The sequence below is a fragment of the Zonotrichia albicollis genome, chromosome 16, assembly GCF_047830755.1.
Source record: "Zonotrichia albicollis isolate bZonAlb1 chromosome 16, bZonAlb1.hap1, whole genome shotgun sequence".
NCBI classification, from domain to species: domain Eukaryota; kingdom Metazoa; phylum Chordata; class Aves; order Passeriformes; family Passerellidae; genus Zonotrichia; species Zonotrichia albicollis.
In genome coordinates this window covers 4,616,214-4,640,976 of record NC_133834.1, presented here as the reverse complement: position 1 = coordinate 4,640,976, position 24,763 = coordinate 4,616,214, and the positions used below count along the sequence as shown (strand labels likewise).

Here is a 24,763-nt window from a genome sequence, read left to right as displayed (position 1 = left end):
TTAAAACTAAGTGGATAAACCCCAAGGGAATGGGAGAAAACTAAACTCTGTTAAAGTACAGATTTGACATCCGTTTCCAAGCACCACATTGAAATGCAGTCCTCCCAACACCCAAACATGGACTGAAAGTCTACCAAAACTGCATCTGACTGCTCTGGAGCCTGGAGCTTCAAAATTGAGATGACAAAGGAGCATTTTCTCCCCATGAGGCACAATAAGAGTTCTGTCATGGAAAGCTAAAACCTAAGGCAGCATGGAAAGTGAAGAATAATGCACATTTTAAAACAAGAGAACAGAATAATGAAGAACAAAAGAGCTTAGAGCAATACTCCAGCATATGCTGCATGTCACATTCAACAGGTGACAGCTTCCTCCACGACTTCTCCGTGTAAATATCAGTGGCTTCAGCACATGCACAATATGTGTGAGAAAACCACAAGTAGTTTTCTCTTTACACTTGCACCTCACTCTAAAGCCAAAGATGCCCTTTGGAAGTGTTCAGGCACCTCTCCCTCAAGAAGCTGGTAGACACTGCTGAGGCAGTGCTTTCATCTTTCACACATGCCAAGCCCTACAAATACTGAGCACGTAGCCTTTATTTCTATATTTCTATATAAACACAATGATTACCCTCATCATCCCTTCCACATCCCCTGCCCTGCTTTGGAACAGCACAACTATTTATGCACCAACACAGGAGAGCTGATGAGGGAACAGATCAGGAATGGGATTGCTGTTTCCCATCCCAGACTGCTTTTTTGCTCTGCAAGGACATCTCTTTCAGCTGCAGACTTCACAGAACCAGAAGGTACCAGGGAGGAACAGAATATTTTAAGACAGACACTGGAGTCAGAAGCCCCAGGTGAAACAGGAATGGCAGAGCTGCTCTAAACTGGGACTAACTCATCCTGGCAGAACAATGCAAGGGAAATTCACTCAGTATTAATCCCTGTGCAGAAGCCAAGAGAAAGCCCTATTCTGAGGCATTTGGGGGAATATTAGCAACTGCATACACTGGCCCTCTTCAGAGGGTGAACTCTTTGCCATTTCCCAAATCTTCACCTTGAGTAGAAGGCAAAAAAGTAACAGTAAATTGCAGTACTGTGCCTGTACAGGACAACAGCAGATAACCCATCCATGAGGTAAGCCTAGACATCATAACTATAAAAGTTTCTCTAACAAGCACAGTGCTTTTTCGTTGTTGTTTTGGTTTTTGGTGCTTGTCTGTGGTGGTTTTTAATTACTTGTTCCCCCTACGCAGCATTTATCTCCCTACTGGGTACCCTGGGAATTCCCACTGTGAGGAGACAGTTTGTTTTACACTGGGAATCTTGTAAACAGCAGTCATGCAAATTTCAGTCTGTTCACAGATCATAAATTACAACTATTTATGAAAAACTAAGACAGAACATGAAGCTTCAGTATCCTCATACTATGCTAATCCTAATTTTCTCCTCCAACTAGGGACACAGCTCTAAAGCTGGGCGCCACCAGTGGCCAACCCAGACAAACCAAACTTCTCACCCTCCAACAGAGAAATTGGCACTGTAGTTCAGGGCAGTGGTACAGTTACAAGGGGCAGCCAGCACCAAATGCTTTCAATTAGACTGATTTCTAGCTTGGTGACAAAAGACCACAGGGCTACAATAGGCTATCCCATAAAAATATTTGCTCCACTATGGAATGATCATGCCAGAATTATGGCATTACTGGAGCCAACAACAATAACCCTCAGTCTTGTCTTGATTGGCTGCAGTTAATTAAGTATCCAGAGCAACATGAGTAATTCAAATTATTTCAACATGCACTACTTTGTATATCTGTCAACAGATTTTTTTTTTAACCAGTAACTACTTACTCATAATGGACATTCAGAGAAAGACAAATTACTACCTTGTGAGAAAGGAAAAGATTATGAGCTTCATTCACCACTGCAAAGATATTCAATGCCTTGCATGGAAGAGAGTGCACAGCAGCTAAGCATAGTTAATCAAGATTCAAAAAGGAAAGTAGAGAACTCAAATATTCTCCTTTTTCTTCTATTCACTGAAAAAAAAGAGCACTAATCCACCACTAAATGCAGAATCAAGAAATCCGATTCCCTTTCCCTCTCTCCCCTCCCTTCCCCCAGCTCCCAAAGCAGAATGTGCATAGAAGGACTTCCCGTACTGAGTGTAGCACCTGGGTAATTATGAATTACAACTGTGCAAACCACTGTACTAAATAGAGATGCTTGCCACTTAATTAAACCCTTTCTTAGAGAGGAAATGCATACACATTCACACTATCTCCTCTCTTAATTGGTCTCAGACACTGCAGGAAGTTAGTCCCCAAGATTTGTCAGGCAGCCAGCTCACAGATGTTTGAGAAAGAAAACCAGGTCAGCATTCCCAGGTTCACTTCTTTGGCTCGAGGCGACAGGTCAGCAGATCAGTGTCTGCTGTCTGCAGCTGGCAGCTCCTCCAAGGGAAAATGGTTCCTCAGCACTGGCCCAAATTCCTGCCAAACTGCACTTCCCTTGGCAGGGCTGGCCTGCCCACTGAGCTCCCCAGAGAGCCCCAGCAGCTCCAGGAGATGGCACTGCTGCAGCCACCGGCCCTCACCCCGGAGGGCTCTGTGGGCACTCCCCAAACCCCACCCAGGGAACCCAAGTGTCTCTGGGGCAGCCTCACACCACCAGCACCTGCCTGACACCACAGCTGCAGTGGGATGTGACTCAGAACACCGAGCCCCTCAGCAGAGTCTCTTTGCTCCACACAAAAGTCCAAGCACACTCCTCTTCTCTTCTCTCTGATACATCAGCTCCACCTCTAATTTCAGCACTGTATTCCATGTCCCACACTGTATTCCATGGCCCTTCAGAAAAAGACAGCTGAGATCCCCACTGTGATCTTTTGTGTTTTCCTACACATGAACACCAAGCCTGAGCTGACAGTAGGATTGGCAACAGAAAACAGTGCTCCAAAAAGGAAACACTGACTTAAATAGGCCATGATCAATATATTTGATCACCAATATAAAATAACTCTGCTGTGTATACAAAGATCTTTGAGCCCAGCAGATGAACCTGTAAAAACTTTATATTTATTACTTCCATTAAAAAAACCACGAAACAAAATAGCAAACAAAAACAAACCCTGTATCACACATCACTTTTTTATTACCTCAAAACAGATAAAAAACTTGGACTAAAACTCCTCTGAAGCTGTTGTTTGTGGCCCACCTGGCAGCCTTCACCCACTTGTATGACTCTTCAGCCAAACTCCAAGCTTTCAAAATTTGCAATCTTCTGCCACTTATGGAATAACACAAAGACAAATTTAGCATGAAACCTTGTCAGCTGCTATCAGTGGCTATCAGTACCTTCAGTATCTGAGTTATTGCCTCAGCTTTAACAAATACCTGATGCACATCTTTTTCCATCACTCAGTACTCCAGGGTATATCTATTTATGGACAGCAAATCACTTGCTAAATTCATTAGAGGACAAAAACAATATCAACCAAACACAGACAAACAGCAGCAAAAGAGGCTTATTTAGATTAATAGCTCACGGAACAAGCACCCTCATTTTTTATTTGGGCATCCTCTCCATGCTGCAGAAGGGAAAGGCAGAACAATAACAGCACTGCTCTGAGGATGCAATTCTAAAGCTTGGGGTGGGGGAAAAAGAACCAAGCTGTGAAGAACTCCTATTAAACAACACAAAATTAGGAATATGTGGTGTAAACATGAAGTTTACAATGTCAGCTAGAGAAACACTTTCATATTCCATTAGAGAAGACTGCACAAAGTATTTTCATACCAAGGTACAGCCCGGAGTACTGGGCAAGGAGACGGTGAGAGCATGCAGGCAGCATGAAAGAGTTTAAAAGTTGTGCCGGCAGCAATTGCGAGTTTTCCTGGGCGCAGCTGCCCCTTCCAAGGCTGATGGGTTGGATTCGCAGCGGGCTGAGCCCCGGCTGCAACGAGCCCGCGCCTTCCCCTGCAGGACAGCGGGCGCCATCTCGTGGCACTTCTGAGCTTTGTCACCCAAATAAAGCCGCTGCTGTCACCCAAAACCTGCCCCAAGTAATTTTCTGTTAAAATAGATTAATTGTTAATTGGCAGTAGAGGAACTATCTATAAGCTAATAGTTCACTGCTGAAAAACAACCAAGTGTGTCATGATTAGCGTGGTTTGTCAGTGAAGATGGTCAACAACTCAATTTCTCAAGTACTGGATTTTGAAGAAATAGAAACTACATCAGCACATCCTGGAGAGACAGAGTATAAGAAGCTTGTTTTCTCAACACAATCCTTTCCTAATAACAGTCCTAAAAAAGCTGTGTATAAATATTCTTCTATAGGACAGTGCACTCCAAAATAAATAAGACTTTCTGCTCACAGAGCAAGAATTTAACTTTTGTGGTTTTTATCCCTTTACAGCTGAAACCAATTCTACAGCAGAGATATCAAGCAACACATGACAAATGTATGAAAATCCCTGGCAGCATAACAGTAACACACAAAAAAAACCTAGATCCACATAAAAACCAGAACCAACTATACTGCAAGGTAGGCAGGAGGAAGCTCAAGAAATCCAAAGGACAGATAACTGAACACAAGAAAGAGGACATAGATTGACAATGTTTACACATGAACCATATACAGCACATATGATGAGTCCTATTTTATTATCTAGCTACTGTACAGCCCAGGGATATTTTGCTATAGACTACAGCTGTGTCTGTTTCCACTGTTTATGAAGAGAGAGAAAGCCCAGGAGCTTACAAGTGGAATCCAGAACAAGCAAACAGAAGATTAGCCAGAGTCAACTGTTAATGAACTTGTTTTCCCCCCACAAGGTGAAGCATTATAAACACTCTCCTATTGTCACCAAAAAGAGACCAGTACTAAAAACAGTTGGATTACCACCACACTCCTGAAAGCTGCACCTCCTTCCCAAGTATTATTACATAAAATTACACTGCAAGGGCTGATCATAAGCCAATCTGACAAAAAGCCTGCTGGGAGCAGGCAATCAGTGAACAGAAACCACTGAGAGCAGACACTGAACAAGCCCTGTGGAAGTGCTGGAGGAAATGAAAAATCATCCTCTGCTAAAACGCCACACGCTGCATGCACTTCCCTTACATCCTCTGTACCCATGAAGAACCTGATAAGAAAAGATGAGAAATCCTAATTTATTCCCTCTTCCCTTTCTTATCTAGTTATTAGCAAACAGAACATTCCTCTGGCTCCTTGGGACAATCAGCCAACTTGTTCCTATTTCTTTTCTACTATGAGATGGGCAATTAACTCTTCTCAAACTTTCACCAACAGCATTTTCCAGGATCCAACCAGGACAATGATCTCTCACCATCTTCATCACCTTCACAAAAATTAATGTAATTCATGCTGTAAGAAGACTGAGCAAGAAAAGAAAAAGAACAATAAGGGAGGGAGGGGGAAATCAGCCAGTCCCACTTGCTCCAATTGCAAGAAAAGATGATCTTTCTCAAGAGCAATTCCCCTTTCTGTAGAAGGTGCCATTAATAGCACTAAACAATATGGCCCAATCACAAAACTAGCACTTCACAGTGAATATTCTGATTTTAAATGAAGGAGTTATTAGACTTCAACAGGCAGAATCACTTGGTTCCATTTCTCTCCCACTGTGAAATTACCTCGTTAAACCTTTAACAGCTTGAGGTAAGTAAAAAGCTTTTACTCCAAAAGGTTTTGTGAAAAGGATTCCTACAATTTCTGTCCATACCTTACCATAGGAGACTTAGCATAATTCCATCTTCATCTAAATGTATGGATCCTTAGCAGATGCAAGAGAGAACCTCAAGCTTGCTACCTACCAGCAGGCCTCAGGAAAAGGTTTGTTACCCTCATTAAACAGAAAACACTGAGGAAATTAAGGGAGCTTTCCCAAGTGGGAACACAAGTATCTTTCACATGAAGCAGAGATGTGTCCAAACCATCTGTGCATTCCCAAACAATCCCAGCAGTGTCCAGACACAGCTCTGTGGTTGGGTATTTGGAATGAATGGAATGGAGAAACAACTGGCAAGATGAGGTTCTGCTGCTCATGTTTTCAGCTTTGACCCAGTGTGGAAAGTGATCAATCCTCTTATCAATTATTTACAAAGCATCTCCTTTTCTCATGTAATAACATTGTAAATATTTAGAGAAAATAAAACAGTTATGAAATATGGCACACAAAAGACTCATATATACACAGAAAACCTGCAGCAGCAGAAGAAAATGATCAAAAATTCCCACTATTTCCCACTTCTTTTTATACCACATACACAGGGACCTTAAAAAATCTGGTTCACTGCTCCAGATGTCAGGAGGAGCTGTTGAGTACCAGCACACAGACCAGCTGGTGTTAGAAAACACAACTGGGGAGTGGCTTTGACAAAATAACTAAAATAACAACATTTCTTCAGCTGCTTTAGGGAAAGAAAGTCACAACATGATCTAGCAGCTAATTTTGATATCCAGATTTCAAGGGAAATAAGTTCACAATAGTTTGCCACAGCAAGCACACATTCTCTTCTCTGGGCATCTAAAATTCTTAGAAATTCACTTGTTAAGCAAGTGGAATCTCTTAACCAAATAAAAATGCAGCTATACATAAAAAGTTTCAAGAATTCAAAATTGATCCCCAGTCTCAAAGACATTACTCAAGGTGACTTGGTGAAAAACATTTCTTAGTTCCCAAAGTTACTTGAAAAATTATGTTATTTTCTTCTCATATATAATAAAATGTACTAGAAGAGCTTCCACATGAAGAAGGGACAGAAAGAAAGCATGGCCAACACACTTAAGAGATCAGTCAGAAGATTAAGAGGAAAGGGCTTAAAAGTCTTACTTCCCTCCAGAGCTGTGAGCACATACCTGATATTTAAGCCAGTGCTCTGATCCAGTTTCTCCCAGCTTTGTAATTTTCCCAGAAGTTTCTAAAGTGAAGATTAAAAGTAGAGTTAGACACAGACACATGTTCTAACAGCTTACCAGAGCTGTAACAAATCTCAAAACCAGCGTTTTCTCATAATCCTCCATGCAAAGTCAGTGTCATTCCTTCTCCTGTGGATTTCCTGATCTTATCCAGCATTTTGGGTTTCCCATTCTGCAGCCCTGGGTACCCAGGTTCTTCACACACCTGTTTGACACCACCATGTCTGGACAGAGCTTGATGCCAGAAAAAGCCTTTCCAGCCAAAGAAAGGTAAAAGAGAAACAACAAGGCTAAAATAGACACTATGATGAGATTATTCTGTACAAAAAATCTCCAGCTGAACAGTAAAAATCCCTTTTACACATTCCTTGCCATGACTCCCCTCATGCTGACTTTCCAGTTTGGGAATGCCTGGTTTGAGTGCATTAATTAAAGGAGGTAATACAATACAGGAAGAGCCTAAAAGTCAGGACAGGCAATAGAGGAAACTCCTGTTCTGCTCATCCACCAGATGTTCCAGCTCCTCACCTCATTTTCCAATTCCACAGTCACGAGCTGTGCTTGGACTTTCTCAAAGCGTTCCAGCTTTCTCTGAAGACTTTCCACTTCCTCTTTAAGCAAACCATTGTTTTCTTTCATTTCCCTGTGATGAAGATAAAGACAATTACTAGAGATTCATGCAACTCAATTCCCTTTCACAAACTTTCAGATATACAGGAATCCCAAGGGAACCATGACATTCAACTGCCTCACTTTTATAACCTTCACAGCAAAAAAATGCAGTTTTATTGAAATTATATTTTTCTACTCTAAATACCATCCTAATTATGCCCAAACAAGCTGAAGTTTTGTGTCTGCTTTACTATATGTCAAAACAAGGGTAACAAAAGACTCCAAACTCTGCTTTTCAGACTGGCTGGAACACAGCAAGCAGTACAGACCTGGGCTTTGGAGCACTGCTTGGTTTTACTTCTTACTTTTACTTTTCAACAGAGATGAACAAGGATGAAATAAATCTGTACAAAAGCAAATGACCTTTAATCTGTTGGTATGTTCCAGTGTACAAAAAAAAAAAGCAGGAGAAAAAATTCCAAGACAAGCAATTTAAAATTATAATGAAATAATTACAAGACCAAAACCTAGGAAAATTACTTAAATAAATAAAAAAAAAAAGCTGGCAAGGTGACTCAAATAATTTTTTAAAAAGACAAAAAACAATAACAACAAACACCCAAAACTTTAAGGCAATTTCTTTCACACTACATTTAATTTTTCAAACTGATTGCCACTTTGACAATCCAGAAAGCCTACCATACCCAATGGCTATATCAGAGTTTAGAAATTTAAACAAGACACTTTCTAAACATTATGCTGGAACAACAGGCCTTTAAAACAGTGGTAACAATAACTAAGCAAACCAGTTCTTAAAGGAATGTTCAGCTGCCTCTTTCTTCTACAGGAAATTCTTTCCCCAGTCTGTATGGAGCTTAACAATACATTTAAACACTGCATTTTGTCCTGGGTGGTGATTTTGGATTGTCAGAACAATGAATGCACATTCTGTGAGGATCCTGTGTTCAAGAAGATTCCTCAGATCCTGTCAGATCCTCTCATCCAGTAATCACCATGACACTGCTCAGTTCATAGGCAGTATTTATATTAAATACTTCCTTCTGAGCTTTCTCATGTGGAAACCCTAAAGAGGGATGTAAAGTGCAGACAGTGCAGGTGTAGCATGTGCAGAAGAACACACTGAACCCTTCCTTCACCTGAAGTAGGTGTTTTCCTCCCTGAGCTGGCGCAATTCACGCTCCATTTTTGGGAAACGAGCCAGTTCTGCCTTCATGCTCTTGACAATTACAGCATCATGTTCCTGCTGGGACAGCTTCTGCTCCAGATCCTGGAAAACATGGGATGAGAACAGGACAGCAATGAGGAAGTTGGAATTTGTAAGAGCTATTTCTGCACTGTACCTTTTAAGCTCAAATCAAGGACTGGAATGAAGTTGGAAGGGAACTCAGGAGGTCATGTGGTCCAATCCATGCTCAAAGCAGGGATCACTCTTGTTGAACTTTTAACACCTGGGCTGGTCTCTCCTCTCTACACCTGCTTAGTCCAAGTTCACAACAAAAAAAACCCTCAATTACTCATTAAAATGATCCTCTTCTATCAACTGAACCAAATCTGTCATTTTCCTGTCCTCTATCCCTCCACCAACAAAGTGGGAAGCATTTGAATGGCCTGCAAGAATTAGGTACAGAAAGAAACACAAATGTGCATTTCAACATTATGGTAAATGTTGGGGCATTTTCCATTAAAAACCCAAATTATTTAGGGCTGTGTTGCAGACTTATATCTTGTTTTCCATTTTTTCATTTCCATGGAGAAAGTCTCCTCTTGCTGACCATCAGGTTGGTTTTACAGCAAGGCAGTGCCACTGTCAGCACTGCTCAAACCAAAGTAACTCTGCACATCTGCCTCTGCTAGGAAGACAGGATAAATGAAAATGATACACTCCCACCAACCTATGTGCTCACTTGGAAGCACAAAAAGCATCTCTACACTGATGTTTAAGATAGTGTAGTTTTGAAAGCTTTACAAGTAATTGCACTTTCTAAACACAACTGCAGAGGAAGGATTTTCTGGGAAGCAGAAAATAACTGTAGCTCATCACACACCATTTGAAAAAAGATCACTCTAGAAGCAGTTTTTGGCAGAGCAAATTTCTGCTGTGACACAAGACCAAAAAAAAGCATTCCTACAGAGCACTGCTTAAGGATATAAATCACCTTTCTATAGAGAAAGCATGCTTTTTTCAATCAATTGATACAACAAAGGCAAAGTGTCATGTTACAGCTAATTGTGGATAGCCTGGCCCACCCAAGCTCAACTCTTGCTAGCAACCAATTCAGGTACTTACATGACAAACTAAACTTTACTTCTGCAACAGCCAGTTTTTTAAAAAGCAGTGTTCTGTTCTTCCACTGAAGGAATTAAAATCTAAAGCTTTATATAGATCACAAAGTTTCTTACCTTAATTTTCTGTTCATATTCTGACAGTAAGGCCTGGCTTGCCTGCAGTGTCTGGATTTGCTGACTTGCCTCCTGCCATTTCCTGTCAGATGAAGACACAAGAGGCACTTGAGCAGTCAGAATTCAGGTACCAGAAACAACCCACCTTCAGAAGTCTCTGACCAACAGAGTCAAACAGCACTAACAAGGTAAATGTTACTCTTATATAACATTTGCTCTTTCAGTCTCACAGTCATATCAGCTCCCTCTTATTTAGAGACAGAAATATCCATTCATTTTAATAAAAAGAAGCATATTGAGAAAAATACAAAAAAAATCAAGCCACTAAACTCTAAGAACAAATACATACTCAGAATAAACAAAAATTCACAACTTAGAAATTGAAGAGCTGAAGTTAGCAAGCAAGAAAAAACACTCATAACTTTCAATTACCCCTCCACTATGATTTAAGGTTTCATATTTCTGTTCTGTTCAGTCCATAAAGTTCAGATCAGCCTTTCCCACCCACATGCCGTCTGGTAACTCTTCACCAGGAACACAAAACATCACTGAGATTTAAAGCTTAAGTTTGTGGGGCTTTTTCCTCAAGGTACAATTAAAATTGCACCTCAGAGCTGGTTTCAAACAACAGCTCTAACCTGCACACCCAGATCAAAGAACCCCTTTGAAGAGCAGAAATCAAACACCGTTGAAAGTTTTCTGAGTGATGACAGCTGCACCAGACTGAAGTTCTGTTTGCCTTTTTCTCCCTACAGTCATTCATCCCTTGCTTACTTTTTTTCAATATCCAGCTGCTCCATCAGTTCCTGCTTCTGAGAGTCTTGGCTTGTCATCTGCATCTCTTGGTTCATTATTTCCAATTGCAGCTCTGATATTTTTCCATTTAATACAGTGATTGTCTGAATTAATGGGGAAAAAAAAAGCATAAACACACAAGGCTGTGACTTTCCAAGCCAGATGATGATAGAAATCATTTCCAACTAAAAAGTAATAACACAATCTTAGAAACAAATCCACACTCCTGCAAACCTTCAGACCTGCAAACCTACCTCAAACAAATACAAGAGAAAATAATTTTGCACTTTGTCATCCAAATTGTCATTTGCATTATCTCTTAAATAGGTGACCTCAAACTGGCATGAAAAACATTTAAGTTAGTATATTTAGAAAAAATATAACCTAACTCTAAAGAAAAGCTCACAGGTTTGCTTCCAATAGCCATTATTCAGCTCCCTGTAACAGAGAAAAAGAGAAATATCTCAAAACATCACATATGCAGTGTGTCTTCTAGACAGAGAGACAGGTAGACTTGTCATCTTGATAATGATAAGAATAAAACAGACACATCTTTTAGGTGGCTTTAGTTTCTCTAATGTACCATCACTCTCCCCCTGGTTTTAGTCACTGATAACTGGAATATTAAATCTGTTTACCTGCTTTATCACATTGCTACATTTCCAGTGACACCAAGGCAGGAGCAGGGCTTAGTGATTGCTGATCAACAGCTGGTACAGGAAAGTTACAAATTAAACACCTGAACTTAACTATAATGATATCTGAGGAGGCTGAGGGTTGAGAAGATGGTCTGGACATCCAAATATACTGAAACCCTTACCCAAGTATTCATTCTGCAGTAGAATGCACAGGCATTTAAAACCCCTCAGGAAGACACTCTTGGTACATAATGTTGCTCTCATACACTTTACCATTCTCTTGACTTCCCTGAACACTTTCCTGTATTATCTCCTCCATCACTGTCCCTTTCTTCACACTTCCGAACCCAGATGCTGGATGTTGCATTATGCTTTTTTTCTCCTTCTCCGTATCACCTTGTCTAAGAAATCTCTTTCCCTTCTGACCTGCTCACTGTATCTGGGTTTGTTTTGATTCTAAACACAGAAAAGAATAAACCCTGGTGGTGTGTGTCATTTCCAGGTGATCAACACAATGTTCCAGTTATTTTGTTTTTTAATCAAAAAGGGCATTGTCAAGTCACAAGAACTACAAAGTCACCTGGAGGTATGGATGGATTAAAAATTACTTTGCTCTTACCTCATTAGCTTCGGCTAATTTGCTCTCCTTCTCTTGCAGCTTCTTACTCATTGTCTCCATGCTCTTCTTGTAAGATTTGTTCATCTCCATTTGTTCTTTCAGTTTATTTTCAGCCTCTGCTTCCCTTTCCTGGTACTGCTTTATGCGTGTGAGCAGCTCCTGGTTACGGTCGGCCTCTCGCTGGCCAAGAGAAAAAACACAGAGGTTTAAGAATAAAGCAGCAGAAAGGTGATTTTTCCTTCTTTTGTCCTCATTACTGTGATCACCAATGGTAATTGCTTTATCATGAAGCAAAGTCACTCAGACTACAGCTTTAACCTAGCAAGGACAAAAATTTATCAGCAGTAACTCAGTGGAATTACCCAAGGAATTACCCAGGGAAATGGAGCTGGAAAATTAAGAGACCACATTTTCCAAATCTCTTTCACTAAGACATGACTATGAGAATACAGATGTGGCTTCACAGACTCCATTGCACACTCTCCAGCAGATTAAAGATGAAAAAATTCAATCTCCAGTTTAAAGCTGACCCACACACAGCAAATTGACTTTCACAAACTCAGCCCTCAACAGCTGGGTTAATAAGACAAACTTCCCTCTGCAACTTCTGGAATTGAGGCCATTTAAAAGAAAATATTAACTAACACAATAAATACTCTTGCAGTCTGACAGCCTTTCATATACCGTTTCAATTTACTCCTACCACAAATTGATCAATACTTATTGAAAAAATGCATAATAAATGGCTTTGCTAATCAAAGCAACTGGAGACATGGATTTGCATAGTAAGCAAGGATTATGCAAAGCAATGTGAGGTTCCTAAAACCTTTATCCATATGACTCAGAAAAACACAGAATCTGAGCAGGGTAATTACCACAGTGCTGGATTAAAGCTGCTCCCTTTTTTTGTACCAGTATTTCAAGGGTTTCTGTGACTGACTCAGCTACATTCCAGTTTGAACTCTTCTGGCCTAATCCCACATCACCTTACTTCAGAGGAAGGAGGAATTTAGTCACTGACTCCCTATTTCACAACCACACACTAAATCTGTCACCCTCATAAAATACAACAAAACATGCTTATTATTTTTTACAGATTTCTTTTTCAATCATCAGCCACACAGAAGACTTTTATTATGCTACAAAAGCCACTGATCCACAGCTTATTCCAGTAATGTCGTTAAGCAAACATATGTGGGCAGAAAAGCAGAACCCAATAAAAGCTATTAGTCCCTGAGTGAGGCTCAGTGTTTTATCAGTGCAGGCTCTCTAGCGTGACACTGCATGCCTGGAACTGCTGCCATTCCAATTAATTACAGTCACACAAACCAAATGCTGCCAATTGTGCCAGCAGAACTTTAAACTCTCTAGGAGAAAAATTATTAAATACTTCTGGGAGAAACATATAACAAATCCCTTTTGTTACTGCTACCTGTGACAACTTGAGGGCTAAGCTAACAGAACCCAGTGATCAGATCATCAGTCTGTGAACCTAACCAGGCTTCAAGTTCACACTTTTGTGCACATTGGCAAGTTAGTGCAGGGCACCAAGAGGGGACCTGCAGAGCAGTTCTGTAGATGCATTGGCGCTGGCAACTTGACACCCACACCTGCAGTAAATGCAAACACAGTAAATGCACTCCAGAGTCACTCAAGTCCTGCTCTGAAGGCAGTGTCCATTAGCAGTTAGAGAACACCAGGCTTGCACCTGCAGTGCACCTCTGAGTTTAGTTTCACTCCAGAAAGAGAATAACCATACACATTCTGAGACAGACCACTGCAAACCACATCCCTGAACCAAACCACTAATATAAATGCTCTCCATGTGTTCTGGCCTAGGCCAATGCTCCCAAGCCATGAGCAGACACCACACTCACCTCATAGTTCCTGGCATTGGTGTTGGCTGCCTTCTCCAGCTCGATGCGAGCTCGTTTGTGGCTCAGCTCCATCTGCATCTTCTCCCGTTCCACCTGCAGCAGCTGGGATTTGGAGTGGATCTGCCCAGCCTGCTCCTCCAGCTGGCCAGGTCACATGTGAAAAGGGACATTGCACACCATTAATAGCACAACAGTATCATCCTGCCCTGTACTGCTCAGCTGATATTCATTTGCCATTTTACAAACTATCACCACATTGTGGTACCTCTCACAATGGCTGTACATGGGGAAACTCAGAGTTCAACACCACGCTCAGAAACCCACAGCAAACCAAGGTGAATTGGAAAGAAACTAATTCCTGGTTCTTAAGTCAGAATTTCTCAATCTCTAGATGTAGCCTGATAAAATCTACTTCTCTATCTAAAAAGCTAATTATAAACTCCCCAAGCCTAAGAAGCACAGATTATGCTCCCAATAAAAGTAACTGCTGAGCAAAATAACACATATTTGCATGAGCTCTACAACATTACATTTCATTTTTTCATTCAAATTACCTGAGAGCACAGACAATGCTAACAGAACTGCTCACATCCTGGTGATGTAAATCCAACACACAGCCAGTGGAGACTCTAACCAGAGAGAGCCTCCTGCAACTACTGCTGCCACCAGAGATGTAGCACAGACAGAAAAAGCTTACATTTTTGTCAACATTCCAAATGCAAAGCAGATTTACATTAAAAAGAAGCAAACTTATTTTTTACTTGGAGGCTGAAATAGAAATTATATTAAGACACAGAATAGAGAAAATTCATTCCAGCCTAATAAACAGTCCCTGGCATCTAAGATGTCAATTTACTTTATGCTTTATGAGCCTGAAGCAGCCAAGACAAAACAAAAAGCAAATAACCCAGGTGGATAAGAAAGCACAACTGGTTTGCATATCAAAGCCACAGCTCAATGCAAGTCTCCTGGATGTGTCCAGGCTAAGAAGCCTTTAAATCCTGAAAAAAGGTAACAAAGTGTCTTACTAGAAAAATGTTAAGATATAAAGTTCCTTTGTTCAGCAATATGAAAACAACTCACAATTTTATTTCCTGAGCTGGTACACAGATATAACCAGCAGGGAATAAATTCAAAGGACCTTTCTTAAATTTTTACAAAACAGAAATAAATCTGTCTGACACTGTAAAAAAATTTAAATATATTCTGGGAAAAATTCCAGAATGGTGACAGCAAGCTTCCTTTATTTGTTTGTGTCGATTTCAGAACGTCAATTTCTGAACGTCAATTTCAGCACTGAATGAAATTCCCAGCTCCTGGAATGAAAAGGAGCACACAACCACACAGAAGTGATACTGCAGGAATCACCAAGATGAGGACTCCTCACCTGCATCCTCTGCTGGTACTGCATCTGTAAGGAGCTCTGAGTTGATCCTGGTGTAGCCATTCCAGACACTCCCTCCATACGCTGGGAAATGAAGTTGTTGAGGGATCTCAGCGTGGAGAAGACAGTGGTATTATTTTCCAAGTCCTCCATGGCTCTGGAAATGGACAGAAAATCATCAGCAAAACACTCAGAGCAAGCTATTCTCCTAAAGAGGGATCCACCACTGCCCTGAGGAAACACTAAAGACAAGGTCTTCCAATTTACAGGGTAAAAATCAACGTGCAAATCACTGCTGGGATCCACAGAAAACATGACCCCACCCAGGCTCAAGTTGTAATTTTCTCTGAAATGAGAAAAAGATGCAAGACGGCCTCTTCTTCTCTGACCAAACCAAACTCATTGTTCTTCCCCCCAGTTTTTGAAGCTGATGGGAGCAGAACTAACTCCACAGTAGCAGCAAACCCTTCCTGCTACACAACTTGTTTCTGGTTTCCCAGAAGCACTTTGGACTCTAATTTCCAACAAGAAGTCTTCCCAAGTCCATTGATCACCTGTATAAGTGAAACTGCATCACATTATTCATATAATGAGATGTAGCTCTTCCTTCCAATTCAGAAGGGGACTAACTAGAAGACTAACTAGATGACTCAAGGGTGGAGCTCAGAAAAGCCTGCAAGGTTTCCCAGGAGATTTCAGGAAACCTTAGGTGAGTGCCTCCAGTGACTGCACGTTCCATAAATCCCCAGAAACACCTGAAAAAGTCCAGGACCAGGAAAAGCAGCCACATCCACACGGCTTGGGGCACACACAGAGCCCCGGGGCTGCCTCCTGCACCCCGGGGTCACTCCGCAGTCACTGTTTGCATTCACAGCATCACGAGCAGGCGGCGTAAGAGCGGCGCAGAAGCAACAGATCCGCCAAAAGCCAAACTGAGCGCTGGATACCAGACACACCTGCCGGCAGCAAGCCCTTTCTCAAACCTATCAATAATTAAGGTGACACTGAGGTGTGGGACCCGGTCCGCTTCAGGAACCCCCGTGGCCAGGGCTGCCCCGGGGCACCGAGAGCGGCCGCGGCGGGCAGGGGGCAGCTCCGGGCACCGAGGGATTCGCCCGCACGACTCCGCCAGGGGAAGAGCGAGGTGGGACGGGCGCGGTCGGAGCCCTCCTTCCCTCCCCTCGCCCTCCTTCTCTCCCTTTTCCCCCAGTCCCTCCCTCGGCGCTCACCGCCGCGCGCCCCGCTTGGATCTCCCTCCTCGCCCCGGCCACGGGATCTCGCGGGAACTCCGCGCCCGCCTCTCGCGAGAACAGCGGCGGCGGAGCCGTAAGTGCGGCAGTATGAGCGCAGCACTGCCCGCGCTACCGTAATGTCCGACAGGCTGGGTGAGCTCGGAGCCCGCCCCGCGCCCTCCGAGCACCGACCCACTCAGCTGCCCCAAATGAGCTGCTGCTGATGATGACAAAGGCCTCGGAGTCTTAAAACAGCTTCTCGTATAATTCATGCCACAGTCAGCCTGATAAAAGCAGTATTTAATATAAAATTTGTCACTTTCAGATAAGGCAGCTGCTGAATTTATTTGTGTGAACAGATTTCTGGCGATTCAGTCATTCTCCCTGCTGGGATCTCAGGAACATCTTGTCTTGTTGCCTGAGAACACCACTGGCCACATCTAAAAAGCACTGGGGAGATGATCTGCGTGGCCATGACCCTGTCCCACTGCCCCTGAGTGGATTTATGAGTGCCAGGAAGCAGCAACTCCTAAATATAACCCGAGTCTGCAGGAAAGACAGCAGAGCCATGGGGCTGAACATTCCCAAGGCAGCCGTGCCTCTCTGTGTGTTACACACCCTGCACAAGGATACAGATCCTGATGTGCACAGAAACATTTTCTAAAAGGCACTGAATTGGTTCAAACTCCCCTTTGCTGTTCCCTCACGTTCTAACAATCACCTTTATTATTCATCTTATTCATGACATCATTAACAGTGCAACGGTTTTCAGGCAAGCATTAAAAACTCATATAATCAACATTTTATTTTCATTTCCATTACTCCAGCCCCAGAGGTTGCCTTTCAGATTATTCCTCTCCATTCCTAACCATTTTGTCCACAGTATTTGAAAAGCCTGATGGACTTTAAGAAGAGTAGCAAACTTCCCCAAGGTCTTAATGGTGGGATTTTCCTTGAAACACCCACTAAACTGAGATTTCCAACCAATGTCACAGAATGTGCAGCTCATGACTTTCATTTCCCTCTGTAGAGCCTGGCCAAGTAATAAGATTCTGCAGAGTCCTTCCTGCTGGCCTGAGGCTTTATAGTCCTCACATCCTGGAACTGCTCCTTCAGCTTGTTTTGCAGCAGGCGGGCCTCAGATCCATCCCAGAATTTACAGAGCATCGTTCCTTTTGGCTTTAAAATGCTTTGGGCTATATCCAGGAGGCCTAAACACAGCCTGATCAGCTTCTGATGATCCAGCTCTTTAATGCCCGTGGCGTTGGGGGCCATGTCACTCAGGATGACATCTGCCTTCCCCAGGGGAAGCAGGCTCTGGATGGCCCTCAGCGTGCTGGGCTCTGCCATGTCAGTCTCTGACAGGAAAACTGCTCCTTCCAGGGGAGAAATCCGCAGCAGGTCAACGCCAAGCACGAAGCCAGTGGGGACAGCAGCATCTGTAAGGATGAATGACACAGGGAACACTCAGGGTGGCTGCAAAAAGCTGCACATGCACGAGCTCTGTGCCAGCAGACACAACCCACCCCCTGCCACAGCTGCCTTCTCATCCCCTGGCAGTTTGTTGGGTGCATCTGGATGGAGGGTTTGCCATAAGCTCATCTGTTCAAGACATAAAAACTCAGCTACTTTGGATAAACAAGGAGGATTTTTCTTGGTTTTCTGCTGCTCTTACAAGGCTGACAGTCCAGAAATCCTGGATAATGGTGCAGATGGTAAGACCTCACTTTGTAAATATCACTTGCTTCACTCATGTAAACCATGCAACGCAGTTGCTTCCATTTTTTGAGAAGGGAAACAATATTTCAAATAAGCCAAGGTAGTTGCTAAAGGTTACATCAATCTCAGAACTGGATGAAGGATCTTCCCTACAACAGCTAATCAGATCACTAGCGCCACATGGTATGTTTTATTTCATAAACAAGTAAATTTCTCTACATGAAGATTTACAAGGCTCATCCCTTCATGTTTTTTATCAATGAATCTGGCACTTTCCAGTACCCATGTCCCCTTCCATACTGTTACCATCATAATATTGCCTTGATTTCATAGTATTTCAATTTAGATTCTGTAGAATTTCAGAGACCTCTCACACACTTCAAGAGGAGTACTATCCCCATCTTGCCTGCCAAAAAATTGCACTTACCAGTACCTAAGGCATTGACCCTCTCTACAGCAACCTGGCTCCAAGCACCAGGTGCTGCTCCACAGTCAAGAACAGAAAATCCTGGACGAAGAACACAGAGCTTGTCATCAATTTCCAGCAACTTGAAGGCACTTCGGCACCGGTACTGCTGCTGCTTCGATGCCTTGACAAAGGGATCCTTCAAGTGCCGCTCCAACCACCTCTGCTCAGTTCCAGTTTTCCTCAGAAACTTCACTGTGGTGTGCAGGCATCTGCTCATTCAAAGCCAGGAAGAGAGGCAAGTCAACCAGTTAGTACATAACCACCCACTCTGTATTTTAAAAGTCTTTATATTAATTAATTCCAGCCACTACAGGCAGCCAGGAGGGTGTGGAGTGTCCCTGTCAGGAGACATTCTCAATACAGCTGTTCATGTTCCTGTGTCACCTGCTCCATTGGGCTAGATGGTCTCCAGAGGTCCCTTCCAACCCAAACCATTCTGTGATTCTAAAAAGAAGCCCCCAAATTTGAGATTTCTGGAATCTTTACTGTTCCAATCCCAACAGCAGGGTCAGACTTTGGATGAGGCCCCACATGCTATCCTGAGCTAAGGGGGGAAAGCGATCCTACTCCCGCTTCTGCTCAGGTGTTTTAACGACACGCCACGGCAGAGTGTCCCCAGCATTCCTGAGCTGCCTCAGCGGGGCCGGTGGCCTCCGTGAGCCCCTCAGAGGAACGGAGAGATGCCCGAGCTCCTGCAAGCCTGGCAGAGTAACCAAGAGGCACGGCCCGCGCAGAACCCAAACCCCATTTACCCATTCCCTAGGGAATCTCCAGGCACCCGCTCTAGGACACCCCACCATTCCCCTCGTGGGCGCCGGGATCGCCTCAGCGGCCCCGCCACGCACCTGCCCCCGGCAATGACGGCTCCGCCCGGGCCCGCCATGGCCGCCTCGGCCCGCCCTGTCCCGCCTCCCCTCACGGCGGCCGCGGGCGGGGCGGCGGCGGCGCGGGAAGAGCGGGGGCGGGCCGCGGCCGAGGGTGACACCGAGGCGGGCGGGAAAGCCGCGAGTGCGGGGCTGAGGTGCGCGGGAACGGGGATGGGAGTGCAGGAGGGTCAGGGATTGGGATAGGGGTTCAACGATCTGGGAAAGGGGCGCTGGAAGTCAAGGATTCGGGGAGGGGATGTTGAGAGTGATAAGGGATTCGGGGAGGGAGTTTAGGAGGAATAAACATTTAGGGAGAGCGGATCGGAGATTTGGGGAGGAGTTTCTGGGGGCTCAGGGATTCGGGGAAGGGATGTTGGAGGTGCTCGGAGAATCTGGGCGGACAGGGATTTGCGGAGGGGATCGAGGATTTGGGGAAGGGGTGCTGGGAGTCAGTAGTGCTGGTAGAGCGTGTTAAAGGTGGTCAGGATTCGGGGGAAATGGTTTGGGGAAACAAGGATTTGGGAAGGGGGGATCAAACTTTGAGATTTGGGATTGGGGGATCAAACTTTGGGAAGGGGGTGCTGAGGTAGCAGGAGAGCGAGGTTCAGTGGGAGCGTCAGGGAGGTAGGTGATGGGCTTTAGGGACCGGGCACTGGGGAGGGCTGCTGGGTCTGAGGGGCTCTGCACACCCCGGGTCCCCTCGGAAGGAGGCCGGGAACTCTCGGCACAGCGTGTCCGCCTCGTCCCTCAGCCAGGAGCCATGCACACCTCCAGACTCTTCACCCTCGTCCTGGTGGTGCAGCCGTCCCGCGTCCTGCTGGGCATGAAGAAGCGCGGGTTCGGCGCCGGGCTGTGGAACGGCTTCGGGGGGAAAGTGCAGCCCGGGGAGAGCATCGAGGAGGCTGCCCGCAGGTGAGGGCCGGGCCGGTGCCACGGGGACAGGGGGCACAGGGGGAGGTGTTGGACCATCGGCTGTGGGCTGCAGGTGGAGGTACCACAGCTCATCTGGTCAGTGACACCTTTGTATTACCCACCAGTGCAGTCATGGCTCCACCTCTGAACACCTGCTTCACAGGTGATGAGGGATCATCCATGCGTACAGAGAAACAGGATTGTTTCTCTGCACAGGAGAAACAATCATCACCTTTGTCACCTGCATATCTTAAACTCATCCAGTCTGTGAGCAAGTGGAGCTTCCTGTCCTCCCTTCCATCTCCTGGATTCTGATCTAAACTGAGAATGAGTCTAAGTGGTGGGTAGAGGTTCTTGCAATCTTCAGAGAGGTACAGGGTTTAATTTTGGCCATATAGCAGAATTACAGCTAATTGAATTTAAATAATTACCCAAACTGCTTATTATTTGATCGTATGGTGTGACATTTTTAAGTGCTAATGCTGAGTTGTGGAATTGAATTTCATCAGTAAAAAGGCAGAGTGTAATTTCTGAACCCTTCAGTACTGATTTCTTGTAGTTCTTTCATCTATCTGGTCATTAAAATGAAGTAGCAAATCACAGCTAAATTGCTAAATTCCTCTAAAAATTAGGTACCTTGTTCTTTACATGAATGTTGCTGATACAAAGCTGTGCTTTGCCATCTCCTCAGTTTCTGATAACGTGCCCAAAGCTGCCCTTGCACCTGCAGGAAGATCAGTCATGGTGTGCTCAGCTGGTTCCCAACAGCTTCTGCCCTCAACAGCCTCCCCAGCTGTGCCAGCACAACTGCCCAGGCTCTGTGGTGAGCTGGGCCCAGGGACAGCAGGGTCCCTGTGCAGATGTGCTCCCAGCAGCACGTGGCCCTAACGTACCTGACAGTTCATCGTGGCTTTTCATGTGATTTATCATCTCTGAGTGGAGGGAGGGACACAAGTTTTGTCACTTAACATTTACTAGACTTACCTGCAACTGGCTATGAGGTAAATCTAATGGTTTAATGTAGCTTTTGATTTCCTTGGTGTGTTTATCTGTGCTGGCCCCGAGTTTGACACCAGAACCTCTGTTCACACAAGATGTGCTAAAATTTTCCTCAATCCAAATGCAACATGCCACAGCACAGCCAGCACCTGCTGCTGGGAACTGTCCCCATCCCTTCAGCTGCAGTTTCCTCCAGAATGACACAGCCAGTTCCTGCTGAGGTCAGCTGGGCAGGAGGCTGTCCCCAGTGCCAGGAGCAGCTGGACACACTGGCCACCTTGCTGGGTGGTGCACTGCTGCCTCAGGGCACAGCTCTGCTGCAGGAAGCACCACACACTCCAAATCAAACTTCCCTTGTACCATTTCCACTGCAGTTGAGGTCTGAGGTTGTGGTTCCACGTTGCTCTGTCTCAGTTGGGTTGGCAGAGGCAGCAGGTGGGAAGTCTCAGCACAGGTAGTTAAATATTAACCCAAAGCATGAACAAAAGTTCCCAGAAGATTTCCATCTTCTGCTGTGTACAGCACATTCCCATGAGCACATGGGCAGGTCCTCAGTGGCACATCTTGTAAGGGGAGCATTTAGTGAATGAGTTATTTCTAGTTTGCCACCTGTAATGTTTCCACTTGCTACAGACAGAGCCAAGCAGCTGATGGATAAATTGCCTGGAGAACTGTAGCAATGTTGTGCTTTGTTGTTCAATTATCAGTGCCTGTAAAAGGAGGCTTTTAGAGTCATTGCTGGAAAACTGCTTCTATTTTAGACATAGATAGCTTCTCAGAAGATAAACTAAAATTAGCCAAGACATTAATTTCAAGTATTATTTTGAAAGATGGGATCCATGAAACCAATGCCAAAGAAAGCTGGAGCCTTAAAATCATTTCCATTACATTTTAAAATTGTTGTTCCTGCCAAATAGGCAACTATGTTAATTATTAACTATAACTAAAGATACACAGTTTCAGAGTATTCCTTATTTTTGTACATTATAAAACCATGACTAACTTCAAGCCATGCTGCTTCTTTTAGAGTGAAGTAAAATAAAAAAAGCTCTGAGCACAGAGCATAAAGAGAGGAAATAATTGAAAGTACCTGTGCATGGTGGTGTGTGGAAAAGAGCTGGCACACCTCTCCAAGTGCTCTTAAAAGTCTTCCCTTTTGGCCTCTGGTTATGCTCAGTGTGCTCCCAAGGAGCAGAAGGGCAGAGTTTGCACAAGTGCTTTGTGTGTTTTACACTGCATTTGAATGGGCACTGGAATTCTCAACCTTTTGTGTGCAAATGGTGTTATGGAGTGTGTCATTTAACTAAGCTTGTTTGCTTTGGAAGTAGCTGATTGTGTAGCAGGTATAGATATTCCTTCTGGTGTTCATGACCTGCTTCTCCACAATTCTAAAAGATTCAGCTTGAAGTTGGCAAAGCCTTTTGCCTGTGTAAATGACGTGTGTCTTGGAGTTCTGAAGCCACAGCCAGCCACAGTCAGATGACTTCACATCCCCACTTCTCCCTTACTCAGAGAAGAGCTGCATGTTGCAAGGACTAAATTCTACTAAATGATCCATTTTCCTGAATCTTCCTCTTCCAACATTGAGTGTTTTCCTGCCAGGCTCAGGAGCTTGAAATAACACACAATCCCATATAAATTGGCCCCACTGTGGTGGTGTAGCTTTGTGGCTTGGTGCAGGTCAGAGCCCTGCTCTGTTGTACTGTAAGAGCTTTCACCTTTGGTTCACTGGAAGGCTTTTAAATGTGTGAGTAAAGCTAATGACTGCATTTTTGTCCTCCCAATGCTCAGTTTCATATAATAAGCCTTTTTCTTGTGCAGGGAGCTCCTGGAGGAGAGTGGCCTGACTGTGGACACCTTGCAGAAGATGGGTCAGATCACATTTGAATTTGTGGGCAACTCTGAACTCATGGACGTTCACATTTTCCGTGCAGATCACTTCCATGGAGAGCCAACAGAAAGTGAGGGTAGGTGGCTGGTCTGGGGAAAGAAGGAGGTGCAAGCTCTTCTGAGACAGCACTGCCCTTAGGAAATGGAGAACTAGTCACTCTAAAATGCCTCCCAGAAGGAAGGCAGCTGGGCTGGAGAGGGAAGCTGCTTGTTGACCAATATTCAGTGTAGGCAGCAAAAATCCATGAGCATGTCCCATGCAGAGTTCTTTTGTTTCCTGCCACCAGAAATGAGGCCCCAGTGGTTTCAGCTGGACGAGGTGCCCTTCCATCGCATGTGGCCTGATGACAGCTACTGGTTTCCCCTGGTGCTTCAGAGAAAGTTGTTTCGTGGCTATTTTAAGTTCCAAGGACAAGACACCATCCTGGAGCACAGCCTGAAAGAAGTGGAGGAAGTTTAAGAAAGCAGAAGCATTCAGCCCACATGCTACTGCCCACATTGGGCTACAGCATCCTGAGTGTGACTTATGAGGGTCTCGTTGCTCAGCCTGCCAGAACACAAGACTTATTTTCCAGGTCACTGCAAAGAAAGGGGGTTTCTTAGAGCAGAAATAAAAGTAACAAGATTTTCCATGCTGTGAAGTCCCTGGCTTTGGTGGTTATGTGATCACAGCTATTAAAAAATAAATGTTAACCCTTTTTAGTGGCTTAAGCTTTTCCCTTATGGGTAGATTTTTTATTATTATTATTATTATTATTAAAAATACTTTTTTTAGTAAAAGTATGTGTTGTTCTATTATAAGGATGCTGAGAAAGCCTTTTGAAAAGTTCAAACCAGAGATTCCTTCAGGATCCTCCAGCTGAAGGCAGTGTGAGGTTATGGGAGTTAAAGCAGAAGCCAGAGGTAGATGTACAGTCCTGTCTCAGCCCAGCTTTCACTCTTGCAGCTCCTGCTGTGAAGTCAAACTATTTGTGCATTTCAGGTAAAAATATAATGAATAAATTCAACTTCCAGCAAGTTCCTATTGCAAAGTGCCATCCCCTAGGGCTGCAGGCTTTGTCCCAGGGCAGGTGACTGCTCAGCACTGATGTCACCCAACCCAGCATGGTGGGCAGCACAACTTTAATCCAATCATGCCAGAAATAACACGTCACATATGTAACTTCTTACACAAGTTGGGTTTTTTTTTTCCTTTTTTCAAACACTTTTACAGACATGTAACACTTACAGATAGAATCTTGGAATGTCATGTAGGATCTGTAAACATTTCCAGTCTACCAGCTGTAGTAATAGTTCTTTAATTCCTGCATTTGAATAAAGTGCTTCATACATAAGGCTATTTGAGCAAAGCAAAGATACAGGATATTCCAGGCAGGC

General features: G+C 44.0%; 3 protein-coding genes across 4 annotated transcripts in view; 1 reads left to right on the top strand and 2 right to left on the bottom strand.

Moving 5' to 3' along the window:
- The window catches only part of MAD1L1 (mitotic arrest deficient 1 like 1), a 347,982-nt gene extending 331,306 nt beyond the window's left edge, over nt 1–16,676 (bottom strand). The window contains exons 1-9 of one of the 2 annotated variants that reach the window (XM_005487395.3): nt 16,529–16,676; nt 15,303–15,456; nt 13,916–14,056; nt 12,039–12,218; nt 10,761–10,885; nt 9,987–10,068; nt 8,723–8,853; nt 7,482–7,596; nt 6,894–6,955 (exon numbers count right to left, since the gene is read on the bottom strand). In XM_005487395.3, coding sequence (XP_005487452.1) covers nt 6,894–6,955; nt 7,482–7,596; nt 8,723–8,853; nt 9,987–10,068; nt 10,761–10,885; nt 12,039–12,218; nt 13,916–14,056; nt 15,303–15,452 — 986 coding nt within the window. In that variant the 5' untranslated portion in view covers nt 15,453–15,456; nt 16,529–16,676. Of the gene's footprint in view, nt 1–3,805; nt 3,865–6,893; nt 6,956–7,481; nt 7,597–8,722; nt 8,854–9,986; nt 10,069–10,760; nt 10,886–12,038; nt 12,219–13,915; nt 14,057–15,302; nt 15,457–16,528 lie in introns of those variants that run through there. The other variant, XM_074552971.1, reaches the window with a different exon arrangement.
- Nucleotides 16,677–16,827: 151 nt separating this feature from the next.
- On the bottom strand, nt 16,828–20,466 carry MRM2 (mitochondrial rRNA methyltransferase 2). Its single transcript, XM_005487396.4, has 4 exons — nt 20,337–20,466; nt 19,565–19,740; nt 18,678–18,928; nt 16,828–17,970 (listed from the first exon to the last, which is right to left on the bottom strand). The coding sequence occupies exons 2-4, from the start codon at nt 19,600–19,602 to the stop codon at nt 17,546–17,548; spliced, it is 714 nt and encodes a 237-aa protein (XP_005487453.1). The 5' UTR covers nt 19,603–19,740; nt 20,337–20,466; the 3' UTR covers nt 16,828–17,545.
- NUDT1 (nudix hydrolase 1) lies at nt 20,346–24,166 on the top strand. Its single transcript, XM_005487398.4, has 3 exons — nt 20,346–20,497; nt 23,318–23,463; nt 23,674–24,166. Exons 1-3 carry the CDS (start codon nt 20,346–20,348, stop codon nt 23,844–23,846), a joined length of 471 nt encoding a protein of 156 aa, XP_005487455.1. The 3' UTR covers nt 23,847–24,166.
- The last annotated feature ends 597 nt before the right edge of the window (nt 24,167–24,763 follow it).

What these genes read in the sequence shown, in the direction of transcription:
- NUDT1 (XM_005487398.4), top strand. Translation starts at nt 20,346, where the DNA reads ATGCACACCTCCAGACTCTTCACCCTCGTCCTGGTGGTGCAGCCGTCC. An exon ending in ATCGAGGAGGCTGCCCGCAG is followed by an intron (nt 20,498 to 23,317) that starts GTGAGGGCCGGG and finishes TTTCTTGTGCAG; the next exon opens with GGAGCTCCTGGAGGAGAGTG. An exon ending in AGAGCCAACAGAAAGTGAGG is followed by an intron (nt 23,464 to 23,673) that starts GTAGGTGGCTGG and finishes TCCTGCCACCAG; the next exon opens with AAATGAGGCCCCAGTGGTTT.
- MRM2 (XM_005487396.4), bottom strand. Translation starts at nt 19,602, where the DNA reads ATGGCGGGCCCGGGCGGAGCCGTCATTGCCGGGGGCAG. An exon ending in GCCGTCATTGCCGGGGGCAG is followed by an intron (nt 18,929 to 19,564) that starts GTGCGTGGCGGG and finishes TTGAATGAGCAG; the next exon opens with ATGCCTGCACACCACAGTGA. An exon ending in GGTCAATGCCTTAGGTACTG is followed by an intron (nt 17,971 to 18,677) that starts GTAAGTGCAATT and finishes TCATCCTTACAG; the next exon opens with ATGCTGCTGTCCCCACTGGC.